This window comes from Hydractinia symbiolongicarpus, chromosome 10, assembly GCF_029227915.1.
Source record: "Hydractinia symbiolongicarpus strain clone_291-10 chromosome 10, HSymV2.1, whole genome shotgun sequence".
Lineage (NCBI taxonomy): Eukaryota > Metazoa > Cnidaria > Hydrozoa > Anthoathecata > Hydractiniidae > Hydractinia > Hydractinia symbiolongicarpus.
In genome coordinates this window covers 1553925-1576446 of record NC_079884.1, presented here as the reverse complement: position 1 = coordinate 1576446, position 22522 = coordinate 1553925, and the positions used below count along the sequence as shown (strand labels likewise).

The window sequence follows — 22522 nt, the reverse complement described above, 5'->3', positions numbered from 1 at the left end:
ATCAATATTTCATGATATATGAGGGATTTGCCGCAAAGGTTGATTACGTGGATAAACAACAATATCTCTTGCAGCAGGAGGTGCTCCATCATTATCAACAAAGATGGCAGCAACTTCCTGATGCAAGGGTGCATTATACCTTCTGCGATCATTACCCTCGCGCATTACCATACTTACAACAGAAGGCTGTCTGTTTTCCGCAGCTGCTCTGGCTGTTTCTTCACGTTCCACTTCAGCCATATTTCTATAAGCTGCAGCATATGGAGAATCCCTGTTAAAAACATCTTGAATTATCTGCATTGTTTCGCGATTACAATGAGCATGTGTTGGATTCTCAATACGCATGTTTAAGGCAGCTGCAGCTTCTACAATATACAATTGGCTAAAATTAGGTACTTCATTCTGAGCAGGTAATAAAGCACCATACCTGTGAAATAATTGACCACATATTCTAAAACAGGGGGGTCCACGACCTGGTGGTGGTCGAATGTTTGCTGACAAAGAAGCAAAACTAAATGCATTATTGTATACTCTGATATACTTACGAAACTGTTTAGCTTGGGCAGAGTCGTTGCTTAACAATTCACGTATTTCAGCAGGAAATTGTAATATAGCAGGCAGGGCCACTTTGCCATTGTGACAACACTTAAAATGATTTTCATTATTAAATTTAATAGCTCGACAATGCTCACACACAATAGTAAACTCACCTGCAGAATGTGTAGGAGGCAAAACATTGTTAATTCTAGCTAAATTTAAGAAACGTTGAACCCTAGCTCGATGACGCAATAATTCTGCCCTACGTCTTACTGCTGCTTGCTGGGGTAATTCATTTTCTCTATTCGCACGATGACGTTGTGCATCTACCTGTTGGCGAGCATTTGCGTCTTCTACGTTTTCAGCTGCTCGTCTTGCGTTTTGGCGTAGAGCATCTGCTGCTCTACGCTGTTGGGCCTGTTCTAAAGTTTCATTGGCTCTCTGTTCCCTGTGACGTTGAGCATCAACTCTTCGCCGCGCAGCAACAACATCCAAATCATTATGTAAGCGGGGAATTGCATAATTATGATCACCATTCACAACAGCGTTTTCATGGGGAACATTATTTGCATAGTTATGTTCCAATAAAATATCTTGATTTTCTGGAGGAACATTCATGTTAACCCTGGCCAACTTAAAACGAAATTAAAAATTGACAGCAAAGAAATTGTCCCCCTAGCTAGCTAGGTAGCTATAGTTTATGTAACAAAAATGCAAAGAAACAAATAAATAAAGAAAAAGTATATCCTAAGAATGCAAAACGTTTTTCCAGAAGTATAAAAAACTTGCCTCCTAGCTAGCTAAAAATGCAAAGAAACAAAGAAAGGACTGAAAAGAATATTCTAAGAATACAAAAAGTCTTCTTCAGAAGTATAAAAAAGCAAGAAACGATGCAAATTATAGTAAAGAAACTTTCCTTGACACCTTGCTCAGTCTTCTTGCTAATCTTCAGTCCGTTCATTTCTGTCCGCTGGAGCGCGAGATGTTTGCAACGCTGGAAACGGACAGCAACCCGGGGCAAAGTTTATAGGAACAATAGAGTCTGTGTAATAAGGCTCGTTGATTGGTTGGTCGTGGAAACTGTGAAACACGCCAAGAGCGGGAAAATAAAATAAAATCTTCCCCACAGTGCGGAAGCAGTGCGTATCTTCTTCTTTCGTGCGTAATTTACAAAATTTCGTGTTTCCGTTACGGGACGCATCTTTCGCGGACAGACAGACATAATACGGCTATTATTAAAGAGATAGTAATTTTTTTATAGAAAAAAACATTGATGTCTTATTAAAACAGCCTCCAGAAATTTAAAATTATGTGATAAATGAGTCTTATATATTTAAGCAAAAAGTGATGTTCAGTCTGCCATTCTTTCCCAAGACCTATTGTGCATGTGATTTGATTTTTGCGAAGCAATTGAGCTTTGCGAGCGAAGCGAAATTGTGGAGCACGTTTGCTACACGCGAGGTATACCAAGAGAATTATTGAGATTCTCAAAATTTCGATAGAAAAAAAATCATATAAAATCAGCGTAAAGAAATAGGACTGATATTTTTGCACATAAAGCTAGGGTATTTTTTTTTCTAATAAAACAAATAAGTTTGGACCGAGGGGTTAAAGTATAAGTTTAGTAAAAAATGCAATAAGTACGGCTCGTACCCCCCCACCCCCGGATTTTGACCCCCCCCCCCCCCCCCGTCTTTTGGTCCGGATTATACGTCCGCCGAACTTGAACACACAAAGAGGAATATGCCGTGAACAAGAAACGGTAGTCGGCATTTTAGACACGTATATTTTACAGACCTAAAATATGCCTTATTTCTTTGTATTATAGCTAATTATGGTATAAATAATTAATTAATTACTTTGCAATTTTGCTTCTAATACTATTATAGTTGTATTTTAATGAAACATAATAGTATTAAAACGGTTTTCTTCTTTCGAAAAAATTTATTGCTAGTCCTGTTTCTAATCGACTTTACTTGTGTATTTTAAGCTTTTTTGTTGCTGTGCTTTTTCTGGAGATTTGAGTTGGATTGGAAAGCTCCTGTGTAAGCTACCCTTTTCTAAAGAAATATTGAAGTAATTTGTACAATTATAACGCGCCGAGCTGTGTTTTATTTTATTGTTTCTAAGAAGATGTAAGAATACAATATTATCAATTTTAATTGGTTTTATCCAAATCAAGGTAAGGCTTAATCACACGAAAGGTAGCTAGAGCTCAGTTTTGTATAAAAGAATTGAAAGTAATTTGTAGAATACATATGGAGAAGCTGTATTACTACCTAACTGATAGCCAGATATAGGAAAACCTGTAGCTAGGGCGCAGACAAAACAAATAGCTCTGGGCGCTAGAGTGAGCTGACCAACCGTTTTTTATCATTTTTTATTTATTATATAAGTAACCTGTTTCAGTAATTAAAAAAATATCCACTTTTGCTATCAAACCAACAGCAATGTAATTGTCAATAGGAATTAGTTTTCCGTACACCCTCCCTGAGAACAAGGTTTAAAACGACATTAAAACATTAAAACTGTCATTAAACAGAACTTCAAGGATGCCCAAGCCGCACCACGTCCTCTAAACGGCGTGGGCATCTTCGAAACTGCTTGTAATTTTAGAACAAGGGTGCTGATAAGCTGCATACGCCATATAACGTGCAGGCGTTTTTGGGCAAGTTGAGCGTTTTGCAAAAAAATTGAAGTATTCACTTGAAAAAACCTGCATAGACCATAAAGTAAACTATGTGGTAGTAAAGTTCTTAAAAGAACTGTTTTTGATGGTTTTTGATAAAATTTACTTGATAAATAACTTTTAATTTTTATTAACTTCTTTCTCTTAAAGCATCTTTTTCCAACTATCGTCCACAAGGTATGTTACAAGGAATTGAATTTTGAAAATGCTCCAGGCAAGTTCGGGAAAGTGCGGGCGGTTCTGGAAGACAATCACTAATTTAATTGAAAAAGTTGCCCGAACTCGCCCTTATATATGTGGCTGTTTGCAGCTTATTGACACCCTCTTATTTTAGAATATTCTCAGGAATAATAGACCAAGAGAAATTACATCACAGTTTTTTGTCCACCGCCCACGTGTGTTTGAGAACAACCCACATAACAAAGTTCATTATTTTTTAAATTATTTGTGTAAAAATTACTATTTCATTTACGATAAACCATTTGTCAGTCATTTTATTCGCCCAACAAAGAATCCTATCCAAGGTGCTTTTCTATTAGTGCTGAATTTAATAATTGACATGGTTCAGCATAGTTTTTAAAAGGGTCTGATTGCAAAATATGATTGCCAAAGTTCAGCACTTATAATATTTGTGTATTTGTGTACTCAGCTTCTAAAACACACACAAGAGACATTTTAATTTCCTCTGGGTGATTACATTAATGTTGGTTGAAAAAAAACCGAATGATGAGAAGCATATGTTTTTAAATGGGTCTAGGACAATAAACTTATTTAATTTCCCTTGGCCTTGCATCAATCAAATTCTGAAAAAATAAACACTTCTAAAATTATTTTGTCAGATTTGGAAACTGTTGGTATGGTTGGAACTTTGCGTATAAAATTAGTAAAGTTGCCAAATTGTTTAGTTTTTTTCTTTTATACTTTTCCGAATTAGCCTTAATTATTTATAAGATGAAAAACAGTGCTTTCAATTCCATTGACTTGGCCATCCCTTAAAGGCACTGGAAGCTTCACTATATGAAAATGTTTTCTTTTTCTTTTAGATTGTGTACAATGGGAGTGAGTGATGTAATCTTCTAATGCGTGTGGTGAAAAGAAGGCGAATCCGTTATTGTTTTTCTGCCCAAATTTGAAGCTATTTAATAAATCTTGATAAAGTTAAAAAACTGTTTTGATTTGTTTGTTTTTGTTTTAATTGTTTCTCGTGAGTTTTCGAAATTCGTTCCAGCAGATTCTGTGGCTTCTACTGCCGGTATTTTTACGTGAAAAAAAATACTGTTTTGTTGTGAGGTCATTTACGAAATCGTTAACGTTAGGACCAACTTCTGCGGGTAGTACAACTCGATGTATCACATATCTTTCGGAATACTGCTAAAAGTGTAATTTTGTATTGCGCTCTTTACTTTTACCATTCTGTGGGAAAAGAAAAGGCGGTACAAAATTTTAACACGCGTTATTCGTTTTTGTTAGTTTCGCGTAATCTAATTTTCTCGCACATTTTAAAAAGAATATCCCACGCACATCAAATACTCGCGCAGTCTATTCGCAAAAAAACTGTTTTTGAGCAACGAATTGTTCCGCAGAGCGTTCATTTTCCTATCTCGTCCCCAGGGTTCTTCTATATGATATTCAATTTTGATGTATTTCGGAAGATGTTAGCGCCAATTAAACAAGAAGCGCTAGGGACAAAGTATTGGATAGTTTAATTTTGCTTGCAACTTGCGAAATGCTTCGCAACCTTTTTTTTAATTTCTAGTATTATTTAAGCTAATCCTACAAGCTTTAAGAATAAACTAAAGCAAGCCACAATGACCATTAAAGATATGTATAAAAATAAAAAATTGAAATCTTTGTGATATTGAGCAATGATATCTAGACTACATAATTAATTTAAAAATGAAAGTATATTTTGCCTAGCGACAAAAATAGGGCGATTTTAGGAGCCAGGTTTTCTACAACAACTAGTAAATTTGAAAAATCAGTATTATTACCGGTATACTTTCCAATCGCTTCTTTTAAAGCCTGCAAGTTGTGCTTACTGTACATGTTCAGTGAGTTTGGGCCAACTCTCTCAATAAGTCCTATCACTTTTTCGAATTTCAACCAGTGCGTCCTTCTTGTTTTTTTTCCTTTAAAATATGATAACCTATTACCAATATTCCACTATCCCCGAACAGCATTCCTAATTGAATCTTCGCGTGATTTAGGATTTCTATTTAAAACGCTCTGATGTAACTTGCGACAGTAATCTTCTGATTGGATTCTTTACAAAACAAGCTTTGATTTTTTGCTATTGATCGTGTTTGCATAAAGATCTTGCAATCTGAACACATGATCAGTCCTTTTTCCGACCATTTCCTTTTCTTTTATATACATTTGATGACAACACACAGCAGTTATGTTTCTGATGTCAACCTCCACCTCCTGACTACTTTTGGAACAAAATCTCTAAACGCTTTTAATGTAGCTTGTTGTGGTCTTCAGGTTATCCTGCGATACCACTATAACTCAAAATACAGTAGACTCCTGGTTATCGGAACCTGCACTTATTTGAAATTTTTGGTTATTCGATGAGATCTGATTTCTTCCTGAACTTTTTACCAGAATTCAACGTAAATTTCCCTCAGTTATTCAAACTTTATTTATTCGAAATTGCAATTATTGGAATTGTTTTCCACCCCCTCGACCCAATAATTACAGGTTATTCGAAATAAAAAGGCCAAAAATAAGGTTTTTTAACTTTAAAAAAGATTTTAAAGATGAATTTTTTTCCTTTTCATAAAAATAAAACAATGTACAAAACAACTTTTTCAACAGTTCAATAGTTTTTTTTGAAACGGTTGATTATGTTTTAGGACAAAAGAATGACAAAGGTGTATCTTTGTTGCCTCCAAAACATGATCGCGGATGTGAGTAGTTGACTTGGTGATCATGTTTGTTTGTTAGTTCATATTTTTATATACGTAAATTTATTCTTTTTACTCTCAACTGTTAGTTTTTCTTGTACAGGAGAGAACCTCCGTGTTGAGTAAAATACCCTGTGTAAATATGTTTTTAAAAGTAAAAATAATAATACCTCCAAATTTTCGTCTTTTTAGGAATATCGCAGCTCTTTACAGGCTTTAATATCCCTCTTTGCCACCAAAATTAGCTGTGGCAAATAATTTAGAACAAACTGATTCATTATTCAGTTAGAAATGTTTGGTGGTAAATCATTGATATAGCGCGCCAGTCTGGACAAAAGTGTATGTAATAATACGCTAAGTGTGTCTGTCTGTTTATCTGTGACAGCCAAAGTGGATGTGTTTATTTTCCTTCGATGTAACCGAAAAATCTATATAATAAAACGCTAAGTGTGTCCGTCTGTCTGTGACAGGCAAAGTTGATATCGTCATTTTCCTTTGATGTTGCCGAAATTTTCTTTGAAGTCGCCGAAAAAATTATGTACATTTTGCTAGCGGGTTTACTTTGTTTACATCACGTGATGAAAACGAGTCAATTTGATTTGCTGAAATAAATTAACGGCTAACTTTTGAAAAATGATGTACTCTCCACCAAAAAAAACCACAAAAGAACAATCTTGAAAAAAGTAAAATAAGTGGTTCAAAAAAGCATATTTAAAATAAAAAAAGTCCAAGTGAAGAAGTAGAAAAGTGAAGTTGGAAGTGAAAGTGGAGCTACGTGGAGGTAGAAGTAAAGTAAATTTAGAACTAGAAAATAAAGGCCACCAAAAAAAGCACACAAGAACGATCCCTTTACCTTGAAAAAAGGGAAAAGAGTGGTTTAAAAAAGCATAGCTATGTATTTAAAAAGAAAAGAAAGCAAATGAAGAAGTAAAAAAGGGAAGTGAGAAGTGGAGCTAGATGTAAAGTAAAGTTAGAAGTAGAAAACAAAGGCTAGAGTTTAAAGTGGATTTGAAATCACAAATAGTAAGAACTTTGATATTTTTAGACGTTTGGTTTTTATGTCAGTGGATCAAGCAGACTCGCATTTCCAAGGAAAAGCCACATTTTTTAAATTTTACCGCGTATGTAGCCATATTTCTTTACATTTTGTTGCATAATTCATGTGCCCTGCCGCATAACTAATGTATTGTCCTGAAATTCAAAATGCTACATAAAGCTGTTGGTTGATTAAAAAACGGAAAACTTTGATTTGTTGAACTGTAATGTTACTAACTGCTACTTTAGCTTCTCTTTATATGTGGTTTACTAAGCATAAATAGCTAGCTTTAGTTTTAGCTAAGTGTTCCCAGTTTAAGTATATTTACCTGGGTGTCTCAGCTACTGTTAGCTAGCTAATGTTAGCATCCAAGTCCAGCTCCCCATTCCATATGACTAGCTCTAACCTATGACTTCTGTTGTGATTCCTCTTTTTTAATTATCTATAGCTAGCTTAGTTTCCAAACTTTTCTTCTTTTATGAGCACGAATTATGATGGTAATAAGCTAGCTAGCTACCTGCAAAATCTTGAACTTGAACCTTTGCAGGATGATAAGTGGAATAGTTTTTTTCAGAATTTAAAGCGTAGTTATATATTTTTTATTTTTTTTGTTTCTGACATCAAGTTAAACTTTTGTCAGCCTAAAAAATTTCAATTAAGGGCTATTATCAACCATTGCGGCAACTTAAATAATGGTCACTACACAACCATAGCCTTCGACCAAATGGCACACAGGTGGATACATTGCAACGATAGAGCAGTAATTTTCTGTGATGACCGCCTTCTTAACAGTCCCGAGTCATATGTTTTCTTTTTAGAAGAGCTGAGATAAGAATATTTTAACTGGAATGAGTCAGCAAGGGGGCTTGACTACACTCAGTCCTGTCTTTGGAGAGTGACGACTCCACTTATTACCCCAGTCAACCAGTATAGAAAGTGTTGCGGAGAGGTTGCCAAGGCAAAGGCATTAAGGAAAGGGCACGGCAATATATTTAGCGTTGCACGGCAAAGGCAGGCAAGGAAACAGGAAGAGGAATCAGCAAGGCAGGGGTAGGCAAGACAGGGGTAGGCAAGGCATGGGAGGCAAAAGCAAAGGGCATAGCAGTCAGGCACCAGAAAAGGCATAGGAAAGGAAGGGATTTATTAAGAACGGCAAGGAAAGGGAGCGACAAAGGCAGGCAAGAAAACAGGAAGATGAATCAGCAAGGCAGGGGTAGGCAAGGCATGGGAGGCACAGACAAGGGCATAGTAAGCAGGCAACAGAAAAGACATAGAAAGGGTAGGCAATGGCAAAGGAACGGCAAGGCAGGGCCAGGCATTTAAATATACATTCCTTCCCCTTCTACAACTCGAAGATTACGTATATTTAATTAAGGTATTATAAGGTCAATATACAGAATTTTATCAATATAATACAACGGGGTTGTTGTAGGTGCAAGATAATGTTTTTCATGCCCTGTCCAGGATTCGAACCTGGATCTCTCGTTTACGAGTGTCATAGCCATTAGACTAACAAGGCGTAATAATTATGTAATTTTGTTAATTAAATATACTTAAATATTTACACTTGTGTCTAATAAAGTAAGTAATATTGATCATTATCCATCAGTTTTTGACCTTTCATATTAAAGGATTGTGTGTTTCAGGCTTAATCCCGAAGTTTGAGGTGAAACTAAGTAAGTTTATTGAAAAAATTTTCCAGCATGCAAAGGAACGAATATTATCAGAACAAACTACCACTTTATTCTTTATTATTCCATGAAATTAACGAGTCAAGAAATTAACGCAAATTACATTTAATTAACGCGAATTTGAGAATATGCTACATCACACGGAGCGAAAATTACGGTAACAGGCTATTTTATTTATTGTAAAAAAAGTCAGCAATTTACAGTATTTTAATCAACGAGTCATGAAATTAAAAGTCTTTAAATTAACACGAATTTTGAAAAACCGGTTTACACGCTTTTTTTATAAGAATATTGTTTTTTCGTTTCAGCCTCAGTATCCTTAGCTTTTTGACAAATCTCAGCCTCAAATATTCTTAAAAATATTCTTCACCAGAAAGTATGTATTACCCTTAATATGCTTAAAGATGGTTAAAAAAATGGTGGAAAGTCATTAAACAAAGTGAAAACGACAGGTGATCCGACAAGAAAATAAACATACAGTATAAGAAATAAACCTCTAATCAAAATTTGCGCATCACACAAATTTTCATATCTAAAACAAGAGGTTGAGCCTGGGTATATTCTAAGGATATTTCTAATTTTAACCCATTTCTCAGCCTCGATATTCTTATAATTATATTCTTATAAAAAAGCGTGTAAAATCATAACTGGGTAATTTCATGGAATAAGGTAATTACGCACATTATATGCAGAATCTTGGAACAAAAACGCAAGACACAAATAATATGACAAAACGCAAATTGTTTTATAATAGCTTAATAAAGAATTTTATAACCTAAAGTTATGCTTGCAAGACACAAATAATATGACAAAACGCAAATTGTTTTATAATAGGTTAATAAAGAATTTTATAACCTAAAGTTATGCTTGCAAGACACAAATAATATGACAAAACGCAAATTGTTTTATAATAGCTTAATAAAGAATTTTATAACCTAAAATTATGCTTGCTGACTGTCTATATAACTATATATGTCTATATAACTATATACTACGTCAAAATATTAAAAGCGCATACTGTTGTGGAAAGAAAATTTTGAAAAGAAGAAAAGTCTGCGGATGGGTTGAGAGGAATGAATTAAGAACAGCAAGTTTTTGCATTTTTTTTTTTTACCACCTATATCCTCCTCCTCTTCCTCTTCCACCGTTCTTCCTCTTCAACTTCGCCCGCTCCCGCATATCATCCTCCTGTGTAAAGGTGCGTGAGCCACAAGACGCCTTCCAGGATTTGTAATTTTGGGAGCTTATAAAAGCTCCCAAAGTCTTATTTTGGGAACAAAAGTCCCGGAAGGCGTCCCACGACAAATCCAATTTCTCTGCTGATAACTCCTAAAAAATAAGACAATTGTGGAAATGCCACATTCTAAACTTCTAATCGTTCACTAAGTTACTGTTACTGTTTTATCACATTCTACACTTCAAAGCAATTATTTCTAGTGCATAACTTACTTTAACTTTCTCCTCTAAAGCCTCAATTTTCCCCTCCAGGGTATCAATTCTCTGCTTTAACTCCTACATAAAGATATCTCTCAAATTAATTGAATACTTTCATATGCTAATTCTTGTATGCTAATCCAACTAAGTATTATATTATCTTATTTGGCTGCTAAAAGTAGTAGAGGTAGCCTTTATCTCATTCGTATAATGAGATGACAATGAGTTCATATACATAATACAATCTATGGCAGTCAGGATACCAAGCCAATAACAACAGCTAGTCTATGTAAGACCGCCTTTATGTGGCAAAACTTTAGCAATTATTTTAAAGATATAATACAGAAACATGAACACCATCCTCAGTATTAAATTTTAATAAAAAAAAGCCTTACATGAATGCAACATTTTGCATTAAAGAAATGCAATTTTAGTATTGAAAAGGTAAAAACCGAACTATGAAAATACTTACATTTACCAGCTCACTTTCCATTTTTAAATATTTCACTAAATAGAAATTTAGAACTAATATTAGACGATTAGGTAATACAACACCTATTAATGGGAGTTAAAAGCACCGAAATAAAAAAGAATGTTTGCAAACATTTCATGCAAAGAGAGTTTTATTGCCCTGGCTGTTGGTTGAAGAGCGTGTAGACACAACATGTAGACAAAAACAACACGATCTATTAAATTTTAAAATCCTAAATTAAAAATTTCATCAGGCCTATCAATAAGAAAATAACACCAGAGCAACAAATCGCTCCCCCAAGGTTACAATAATTTAAACTGGGCAAGCAATCTAAATAAGTAGAATAAGTTTAAAAAAAGTCCTTTTTATCTATTTAATTTCATCTTTCTTTATATATTTTAGTTCTTTTTTACTGTAAACAATAAGAAAGAGAACATTGATTTCCATGTGAGATGAATTGATATTGCTCAGGCAGAAAAACTTTTTTCGGAATTGGGAGAGCAATTAATGGGTCACCTAGTTTCTCATTTCTTAGAATTGAGCGAGGCTTCGCGTTAGCAAGTGCGATCACTCTCCCTTTATTGATAGGCCTTAGAGTTAAGTTAGCGTTTGCGTGAGCAAGAGCAATTGCTCGCCCCTTATTGATAGGCCTGAAAAGTCTACAAGCTCTTCTTGACAACCTGCACCACGAGAAGGTAGACAATGGGACTAAGCAGGTCATACCTAAAATAAAGGGCAGATTTATGTTGCAATTAACATTTTAAGTAAAAAAGAGTTACCCCATTTTGGTGATGTACACCCCATTTTGGTGATGTACTGGTTCTTCATGTTGCACAACCTACAGTAACTGAGGTATGATGGCTGGTAGGGTGATTGGGCTGTGATGATTGGTAGGGTACGGATGAGACCAAAATCCCAGTTGCTTATAAAAAGAAATTGCGCAATCAACTCAATGCTGTAATGCACCTTTATTTAGGTTGCATGAGCACCTTGTTCAGGCTGCAATTGCCTTACAACGCCATTAATAATCAGCACAAGGCTGTAATGTTAATGCACCTTCTTTAGGTTGCAATTGGCTTACAATACCACTAATAATCAGCACAAAGCTGTAATGTTAATGCACCTCGTTTAGGTTGCAATTGGCCTACATCGCCATGAATAATCAGCATAAAGCTGTAATATTAATGTACCTTGTTTAAGTAATTGTGATATAATGGGTACAGACAATATGTTGAATCTGGTAAGTAGAAAGGGTATGGTAATTGTGGTACAATGATCGGTATGGTAAAACGATATGTTGATCGGGATAAGTCGAAACGGTATGGTAATTGTGGTATAATGGGTACAGGCGATATGTTGAATCTGGTAAATCGAAAGGGTATGATAATTGTGTTATGATGATCGGTAAGGTACAGACGATACGTTGATTGCGATAACTGAAAACGGTATGGTAATTGTGGTATGATGGGTACTGACGATTTATGTTGAATCCTTTAGGTCGAAATGGTAATTGTGGTATGATGATCGGCAGGGTAAGGCAATATGTTGATTGCAAAAAGTCGAAATGGTATGGTAATTGTGTTATGATGACCGGTAAGGTAAAGACGAGATGTTGATTGCGATAAGTCAAAACAGCATGGTAATCGTTGTATGACGGGGACGGTACAGACAATATGTTGATTGCGATAAGGCCGTACGGTATGGTAAGGTTTTGAATTTAAACCTTTATGTTAATACACATTCTTTTTATAAGCAACTGAACTGAATTTAAAAAAAAATTAAGCAACTTTGGTTTTGTACAAATAAAAGCATAAGCAAAAATTATTATTTTTTGAGAAAATAGAAAAAAGACACACTTTTTGAACAAAAGAAGAAAAGAAAACTAAAAAACTTCTCAGTTTTTTTTCAAGAATTTTTTTTTTTAACAACAATATGACTTTTCGTTTCCCCCGTTTAGATATATATTACAAAAATTAGTTAAATCAAATTAAACAACCATTAAGAACCTTCAGACCTGGGTATTGAGTAAAAAAAACTTAAGATCTGACTACAATCCTAAGTTGCTTATAAAAAAAATTGTGCAATCAGCTCAATGCTGTAATGCACACCTTGTTTAGGTTGCATGTGCACCTTGTTCAGGTTGCAATTGGCTTACAACGCCATTAATAATCAGCACAAAGCTGTAATGTTAATGCGCCTAGTTTAGGTTGCAATTGGCTTACAACGCCATTAATAATCAGCACAAAGCTGTTATGTTAATGCACCTCGTTTAGGTTGCAATTGGCTTACAACGCCATTAATAATCAGCACAGAGCTGCAATGTTAATGCACCTTGTTCAGGTTGCAATTGGCTTACAACGCCATTAATAATCAGCACAAAGCTGTAATGTAAATGCACCTTGTTCAGGTTGCAATTGGCTTACAACGCCATTAATAATCAGCACAAAGCTGTAATGTAAATGCACCTTGTTCAGGTTGCATTCGGTCATGCGGCATGGTAATTGTGGTATGATAATCGGTAGGGTACAGACGATATGTTGATTGCGATAAGTCAAAATTGTACGGTAATTGTGGTATGACGATCGATGTGATACAGATAAAATAGATATGCAACTGGATAATAAATGCATCGGTGGTTAATGTAACGATCACAGACGTTTGTTAGGCTGTGTTATGACCCTCCACCTCCACATCCAGCAACGCCATTAATAATAAGCATAAAGCTGTAATGTTCACCTTGTTCAGGTTGCAATTGGCCTAAACGCCATTAATAATCAGCACAAAGGTGTAATGTTAATGCAACTTGCTCAGGTTAAATTCAGTCATGCGGTATGGTAATTGTGGTATGATCGGTAGGGTACAGACGATATGTTGATTGCAATAAGTCAAAACGGTATGGTATATTGTGGTATGATGATCGATGTGATACGGATGAAATAGACATGCAACTGGATATCAAATGTATCCATGGTTAATGTAACAATCACAGACCTTTGTTAGGCTGTGTTATGACCCTCCACCCCCACCTCCAGCAACGCCATTAATAACCAGCATGAAGCTGTAATGTTCACCTTGTTAAGGTTGCAATTGGCCTAAAGGCCATTAATAATCAGCACACTGCTGTAATGTTAATGCACCTTGTTCAGGCTTCATTCTGTCATGTGCTTCCTCCTTCGCAACTCCTTGTTGGTTGTGATAAGTCGAAATGGTATGGTAATTGTGGTATGATGATCGGTAGGGTGGAGACGATATGTTGATTGCGACAAGTCGAAACGGTATGATAATTGTGGTATGTTCGGTAGGGTACAGAGGATATGTTGATTGCTATAAGTCAAAATGGTACTGTAATTGGGGAATGATGATCGATGGGGGTAAGGATAAAATTAATATGGGACTGGATTTCAAGTGTAGATATGGTTATTGTAACAGGTCAAGATTGTGATTGTCTCCAAAATAGATGAATTTAGGTAGTAAATAAAATTAGGAGTGAGATGTGCATATTATACATGTGCAATTTAGAGATGGTGATGGACAAACTGCATCTTCAATACCATCATCACAAAACTCGTCAAGTTCTTTCAACAAGTTAATATACTTTTCCATACTGATATTGAATTTTTTGACGGTTTCATTCGATAATGCCTTCAGGCGTTTCTCTTCCTCTTGTCTGGCTTTCATACGGGGATGTGTATTAATGTACAAGAGTCGTTCTTGAGTATTTGGTTCGACAAGTGCCCAATTTCTTTCTTTTTCGCATCTGGAGAATGCAGTGTAAGCTGTACCAAGGTTATTTTTTTCCATCTGAATTGATTGTTGTAACTTGATACGCATGTGGGTGGCAGTTTTACCATCTCCAATCGACATACCCTGACTTTTGGCAATTGTTATCGCATATCCTGGCATCAATGGCAGGCCATTTCTGCTACAACAATTAGACTCACATCGTCCTTCAATAGCAGTAATTGGTATCCATGTTGGATGTTCTGGAATCCATAGTGGGCCTTTATAATTTGGGAAATTGACAACAGCTATTGGAAATTCAGGCGGTGACGTATTTGGTGAATAAAGGATTGCAATTACTTTTCCCATGGCACCATTATTAAGACCGAGGCCTGTAAGACCTTTTTGGTTTTTGGTGAGTATTACAGTTGCACCAACTGCCATTAAAGATCTCAGAGGTATTTGACCCATTTGCTTATCAGTCAAAGAGTGATGTTTACCACGGCCTCTTGATGGAATAACAGCAACTGGTACACCAAGGCTGGCTAATTTATTGTGGTTTTCTTCATTAACTTCATTCCATGTTTCCATTAATGTCAGGACGCGACCATGAAGAAAGTTACATTTTTCAGTATGGGGCAAAGCATTTTCGTAACGACTATTTATATCCTGCCAATCTTGTTGAGTGATCGATCCATTACGTATTCTAAGAAGTCGTTGTAAAAGATCCAACTGATCTGGGCCTTGGCGCATGGTCTCTGTAAGAACGATAACATGTTGAAACGAGCGATAGATTGCATAACCAGCAAAGTTGATTGTGAAATCATCGTGTTTTGGTGGCTGATGTAGATCGAAAGCACGAATTGGTCCAAGTTGATCAAGGTCCCCAAAGAAATTGACAGTTGGTACACCTCCATAATAATTGTCAAAGTCTCCTGTTGCCTCACATAATCTTTGGCTGCACCAGGCCACAAGAAGCTTTGACTGCATGCTACGTTCATCAATATTAGGTTGAAATAATTTCAGTTCATTGTTTTCATGCATGCCTGTATATTTTCTGAGCTTTCTTAGAGATACATCACCCAACGGATAGTCAGAAAGCTGGACAGAATTTAAATTCTTATCTTTTTTCAGTTTGTGTGGTGGTGGAGTCATTGAATGTATAGTCCGACCATTAGGTATGAGGACTGATGCTGCACCAGTTGGGCCAAGTTCATAACAGCAGAATTTCGCTTAAAAATACGGCGAACAATTCTAGTGAGTGCGGTAATGATGAATGTTTTCCCAACACCAGCTGTTCCTTGTATTAATAAACGTAATGGCTGGGTACCTGTTGGCAAAGTTCCTTTTGCTACTTGTAATAAATGCTGAAGATTTATACCAATGACTGTTCTTTGTAATTCATTAGCATTTAAGATGTTTATTTAGGGTAAGGTACAATCTTCAGCATGCTGCAATTCATTTCTTTCAGCTTCTTCAGATATAGATTGTAACCATGTGTCAGCATTAATTGGCCATTGACTACCAAAACTTCGAATTGCATAATTATTCCAATCAAACATAGGCCCCCCATTGGGAAGAACCTGTTGTACATTTGGCTCATTCATATCAGCAACATGGTGCTTAGCAATATCTCTCATCATTGCTCTACCTATGTTAATTTCTGCAATGGCAGAATTTTGGGAACATTGGGAACTTGCATCTGTGGATTGTGATGATTGATCTAAAGACTGAGTATCGGTTTGAATATTGATTACACTAGTGTGACTTCGTGTTCTCTTGCTCTTTTTATCGAAAGAATGTTTAGCCTCTTTCAATGAATCAATTATTATTGATGGATATTCTTCAGTTTGAACAAGGGAAGCCAAAGCTGCAGCAAATGACTCATGTTGTCCTTTCAATTCTTCAGTATTATGCCACGTTCCCACAGAAAATATAATGAGCATAGCTTTTGCATAGTCCTCAGTAACAGGCCAAACATGTTTTGTTGATATTCCAGTAAAAACTGGGATGTGATCTACTTTGCAGGTACAATTACATTTCTTGCTCCAGTTCCATAATGATATTTCTGGCTTTGTTTCTCTACGCTTATCGCTCAAGTATTTATCCAATGTGCTACTCTTTGTAACGGTTCCATCTTCACCAGACGTATCCAAGGCTCGGAAGCCACTGATACCAATGTATCGAAACTTCCTGGTAGATCTAGTCAAACGGCCACCACTATTAATGAAATCTGCCGCAGCACCTGGTACGTCTACTAGACCAGCAATTTTTTGAAGCAGTCGTTGAGCCAAATTTTTAACAGTGCTTCCGTCAGCAGTGTTTTCAATGAGATGCCGATAAACATGTACCAAATCTTCGGTTGAAGCAGCCCCTTTGCAAGCATAACTGGCAATGTATTTTTGTAGAGCGAGAAGGTCCTGATCGATAATGGGTTGACTATCACAATTTGCTAGCCAACTAAGTAGGCGTGTTTTTACATGCATCATCAAGCGAGGATGATCGCGTGGTCCCTCATATCTAGGATGTTCCCCTTCTGTTATGGCAGCATTAAAAGGATGAATCACTTTACCACTTGTTTTTTTGGTTTGTGGATCAAGATCGCCAAAATGAAAGCGACAGTACTTTTTTGGAGCGGTATCCTTTTCCTTATTATTCTTACGACGATAACGCAAACAACTGGAATTACAATTATGGAGACCTATTCTATTAACAAGATAAGTATGTTGCTCTCCAATACCACCTTCATGGTTAGCGACATCTGCAAGTTCTTGCGCCAATGGGTTATGGTCTGGAGGAGCTTGAGTCCCTTCCGGTCTTGCCCATTGATCTTTGTTAGGAACCCAATCTCTAATTCCAGAAGTATTTATAATTTCATTTCCACCGGCAGGATGCAGTGAAGTGAACATGGGTGAAAAAATCACCGTCTTCGTTTGTTGTTTGCAACCAACTTTGAAGTTCCTGCGGTGCAGTTTTGGATGCTTGTGAGTCTACAACGTTATCAAAGAACCCATCCATGATAGTTTTTACTTTTTGGGCATGTTTAGATGACGATATTATCGCATGTCCATGTATCTCACCTCGACTTTTAGCAAATTCATATCGCACCTAATAGTCATCATATTGAAATACTTCCTTGCTGACTGTGGCAAAGTAATTTATAGTCCTTGCATCAAAATACTGCGTGACGATATGAAGATTTTGTAAATCATTTCCCGTTTGAATTTATTGTCGCTCTCCATTTGCTGCCGTACAGCATCTTCGTTTAAATTGTTTATTAGCGCATGATACTGGATAAGTAGTTTATGCAATGGTTTCCAATGAAATTCTCCACAACTGTTGGTATCAAAATATGCTGGTAAATCGCCAAATTCATTTCGTCTAAAAAACAACATGGCATCCAATTTTTTTTTTGGTCTCTCCAGTACGGATCGGTATTTACCAGGTTTTTTCCAATACTAATAATTTTTCGTGGAACTGAATCATCATCATTTTGTAAATTATCTCTCAGTTTAGCGATTGTGAGGTGAGCATCATTTAATTGTTGCGAAACCAAAAAGCTACCCTGCTGCAATGCTTGCATTCGCAAACGCATGTTCAATAAGAAAAATTTTAAGTACGGATGACGTGCTACACGATTATCAGAACAATAATATATATGTTCGATGTATTCTTCAAAGTTAATTTTATTCAACCTTGGAACAGTTAAGTCACAATTTCCATTAATAAAAACAGTTGGGTATGCCATAGTAAAAAAAACAGGAGTTTTTAATTCCCGAATAGGCTGTTCTTTTGTATATTCCAAATTTGCATTTGCTACATTGCCATGTTGAAGAGCTTGATTAACAGCATCTTCGGAACCCAAGAGTTTTTCAAGTAGTGTTCGTAACTCTTTGTCAGCATCTTTAGGTTCAACAGGGCACACTAAACCAGAACGGGTTATACTCTCATCATCTTCAGGTAGGTTTTGTTGAAATTGATTTTCAGCAGGACCCTTATCTCCTTCAGGTATGATATTTGGTAATTCCACGTTCAGAACGTTCAGAACGTATCTCTGGTAAATTTTGAATGCGGTCATATTTTATTGAGACATCCTTATAGTATTCATTTGGCAGGAACTGGAAGTAGCGTCCTTTTAGAGGTTTGTCAATGTGATCAGAGCCATTGAGCCATTATATTGATGTTTATTTTTAGTGTCTTGACATTCAACACCCCCTTCTGGGTATCCAAAACACAGCCCTCGTAATGCATTTTCAACTTTAACCCTTTGCACGGTATACTGTTGAACCGAATTTTGACTTCCCTTCTTTCTAATAACCACTATTCCAACATCCGATGGTAACGATGGCAATTCTTTAGCAATTTGCATTCTTTGAGGGAAACTGATACAATGTCCTTTTGATGCAAGCATGCCATATCTTAGGAGGTGTATATTCATGATAACAGTGATACGACGAATCAACGCTACTTCCAGTATGGTCAAATTTTGGAGATATGGCGGCACTTGTAAAAAATGCATATCATTATGGCGGATGTTATCGTGTAGTGGGCCCAAATCGTCATCATCGGCTGAGAGTATACCTTAAATTTTGCAGGTGTCTTGACACTCTTTTTGAAACGACTAAGACTCTCCCTATGACACCTGTCACACCTTCCATCGCTGAAAATTTTCCAAGGCTTAACGGTAATTGGTTTTGTTTTATTTGCTGCAGTAGGAGTGATAGGAAGGGTAGCATGAAATACTGGTCGGGTTTCACAACAAGTTTTACAGGTTGCCAAGCTATGTAACTTTTCACCTTTCTCAAACTGTTCTACAGCAGCCACAACATCAGGATTTTGATGAATGGTGGAAGTTGCATTTCTGTAAATATCACCTTGGTCACTGGTTTGGTCGTTTGTGACAATTGTTGGCTCCGACTCTGTAGTTGGTACTGACTGTGTGGTTGGTAAATTTTTTTGTATTTGCTGCGTGATTGGTAAATTTGTTGATAAAATATTTTCCTGATTGTGTGTAGTAACTGGCAGTGTACCTGGCAACGACAGATTTGTACATTTAGAGGTAGATAGTTTTTTCAAAGCAGATTTTTTCTGCTCACCTGCAGCTGATTTGGAAAGTGCCTTTTTGCATCTATAATTTATTCGCAGGTGTCTTTTTTTTGGTTCGATACTTGTTTCATTAACTTTAGGTTTTTCATATTCAATATTCAACTGAAGACACTTTTGCTGCAAAGCAGGTTCTTTTTTTGATAATATATCTTTTTTGATTCCTTTTGGTATTTTAGCAGCAGACACATAAGATGTCATTAGTTTTTCTACTAGAAGATCTTGCTTTTCCTTCAAAGTAGTAGCCTCCTTTTCAACAGGTTTTTGTTTGGTTATATTTTTAAGTTGGACTGAAGTTATTGATGGCAAACAAGGAATCTTTTTGGGTGGACTGAGTGGTGTGGATGATGTAACAGAAGGAATGCTCACATTGTCATCAAAGATCAGCGATTGGTAGTGATTTTGATTAACCCTGCCAAGCAAAATAAAAGCACCTGAAGTTGTACCATCTGTCAATAGATGTGCCACTTGTTGTTCACCAGCAATATCATGTGTTTCGTCATGTGTAGGACTAATAAGGGTATATGGGTGCATGGAAGTGCTGGTATCGGATGTTATTAAAATGCTGACACCCAGCATTATTGCAGCAGCCCGTATGAAAATCTCTACAACATCAACAGTAGGTCTTGACTGAGTTTGTAAGTCACATTCCCACTCTTCAGGGCTTATGGATAAAAAGTCTCTGTTATTTTGAAAAATTTCTAAATTACTATTTTCACGAACAAATTGAACTACAGCTGCTCGTAGTTGGAGGTGATTCTGGAAACGTAGTCTAGGGGGCACAATTTGTCTTATCTCAGGGCGATCATTTGCTGTGCTACTGCTCCCATAAAAGCAGTTGCCATCCCCTATCGTCACTTCTCGATACGTTATATTTGACAAACCAATACTTCTAGCATAAGCGACTATTTGATTGGCAGAGTTTGATTTGTTTAGAAGATGGGTGGCAAAGGATTCCTGTAGTGCTACTTGGAAGTCGATACCATTATTATTATTAAAGGGGCCAGGATTGCTTTCAATATCGCCAGATAACATTAACAGTAATTTCAAAGATGCAAGACTGATATTACAGCTTAGACAACACATGAAAATTACTGAAATAAAAAGTTTTAAAAAATGGAAGTTGTTGTTATTATCTATCTGATCAAAAAATATTCCAGAATTGCTGTGAAAATTTACTGTTTCATTCCTAATATTATTGGATTGACTGGCAGCTACATTATAAAACGACCAAATAGTAGCACGATATGCCTGGACCGATATCATGATGAATTTGGTCTTCAAAGTCAACCTGCGATTGCTTCAGTGCTACGAAGCAGAAAGTAAATACAGGACACAGCAGGGGACTAAAAATCAGATAAATAGTAAAGTAAATCTACTTAAGATAGCACTTAAATCAGATATAACGGTAGGTAAATCTACTAAAAGATGTACCTAGCTGTAGTTTGTTTGCTAGTAAAAAGACACAGATAAAATTATTAAATAATACTTATCCAATAATCCAAAAGGTATCAATAAAGTTTGAGCAAACAAACGCAACACGCTCCAGTAAATTTCCAGAGGGTTTGAGAATAAGTAGCGCCAAAAAGTATATTTCGACGGCGTAAACCACGTGATCCATATTGTCCAATCACAGTTAAAATTTTTCGTTTTTTAAAAAAGTTCAAGTGATCTATTTTGTCCAATCAAAGCAAAAAATGTTTGTTTTTGAAAAACTTAGTTCCCAGCGCTTTTTGTATTAGCAAATGCACTGTTTATTCCGACGCAATATTTCACGTGCCAATGACATTACGTATTGTTTATAATCTAATGAATCAAAAACTACTAAAATGTAAATAAACAGTATCCCGCGTCTGTTTTCTTACCATTAGGTTAAAGAAGTGTCGGTATGATATTTATTTATTTTAAAGGAATATTTTTTACAGGATAGCCATTCAAAAGCTTGTATATTATATACCAAGTTTTTTCCATGGGTCCTGTTAGATTTCTAAGACAGAGAAAAAACAGAGAAAAACACAATGAACTAAGAAATATAAAAGGAATACAGATATAGTTGATAGTTTTGTTCTCAACTTTTTTCAACTGGCTCTAATTTTGTTATTATTAAGCCAGAGGTCGACTTGCGAAGGTTCTAACTCGACCTTGGAGACAAGGGTATCCAAGTTTTTATGGGGTGAAATAATTATTGTATTATCTGCATATAGGTGGTGGTGGTTTGATTCGATGACAGATTTTAAGTCATCAATATACAAAAGAAAAAGCAGGTGCCCAACACAGATCCCTGCGGCAAAGGTAAAAAGTCAGGGTAAAAATCAGAATATATATATATACATCATAGTATACGGAATATAATATCCTTAATATTGCAATATATAGCTATATGTGCAACATAATTAATGTTTTTCCTAGCCCTGTCCAGGATTCGAACTTGGATCTCTCATTTATAAGAGTGTCATAGCCATTAGACCAACAGGGCATGGATGCATATATACTTTTATAGTTGCACATTATAGCCACACATGTACAGAAAGTCTGATATATAAGAACATCAAAATTTAGTTTTCTTTATACAAGTGTCTCAGAACTGCAATATTAACCACAACAGCAAAAAACAAATCAAAATATAAAAATATATAACCAAAATGAGTCAAAACTTTGTACTCTCTGCACACCATATGTTACTTATGTTAACTTTTGAAGTTGTAGCTTCACGCCTGTCGTGGACGACCGACGTCAGTCACTTCTTCTACTTCATCTCTAGAGAGAGGAGGATGAGGGTTAGATCGAACTACAGTGACTATACTGTTTTCTGAGACTTTATATATGGAGAATTTTTACTCACAAATTTTTATATGTCATGGGACTTCTTTATTAGCAAAAACACAGTCTATTCTGGACACAATATTCTATATGGGTCAGTGACACATTTTATTT

At 36.0% G+C, this 22522-nt stretch overlaps 1 protein-coding gene and 1 long non-coding RNA gene across 2 annotated transcripts; one reads left to right on the top strand and one right to left on the bottom strand.

The window, feature by feature from the left end:
• Positions 1-9: 9 nt before the first annotated feature.
• Positions 10-1155, bottom strand: LOC130612787 (uncharacterized). The gene has a single exon (XM_057434142.1). The coding sequence runs from the start codon at positions 1153-1155 to the stop codon at positions 10-12; it is 1146 nt and encodes a 381-aa protein (XP_057290125.1).
• A 1341-nt stretch (positions 1156-2496) lies between these two features.
• Positions 2497-4401, top strand: LOC130613088 (uncharacterized). Its single transcript, XR_008975592.1, has 2 exons — positions 2497-2719; positions 4270-4401. It is a non-coding gene; the product is annotated as an uncharacterized LOC130613088 (long non-coding RNA).
• The last annotated feature ends 18121 nt before the right edge of the window (positions 4402-22522 follow it).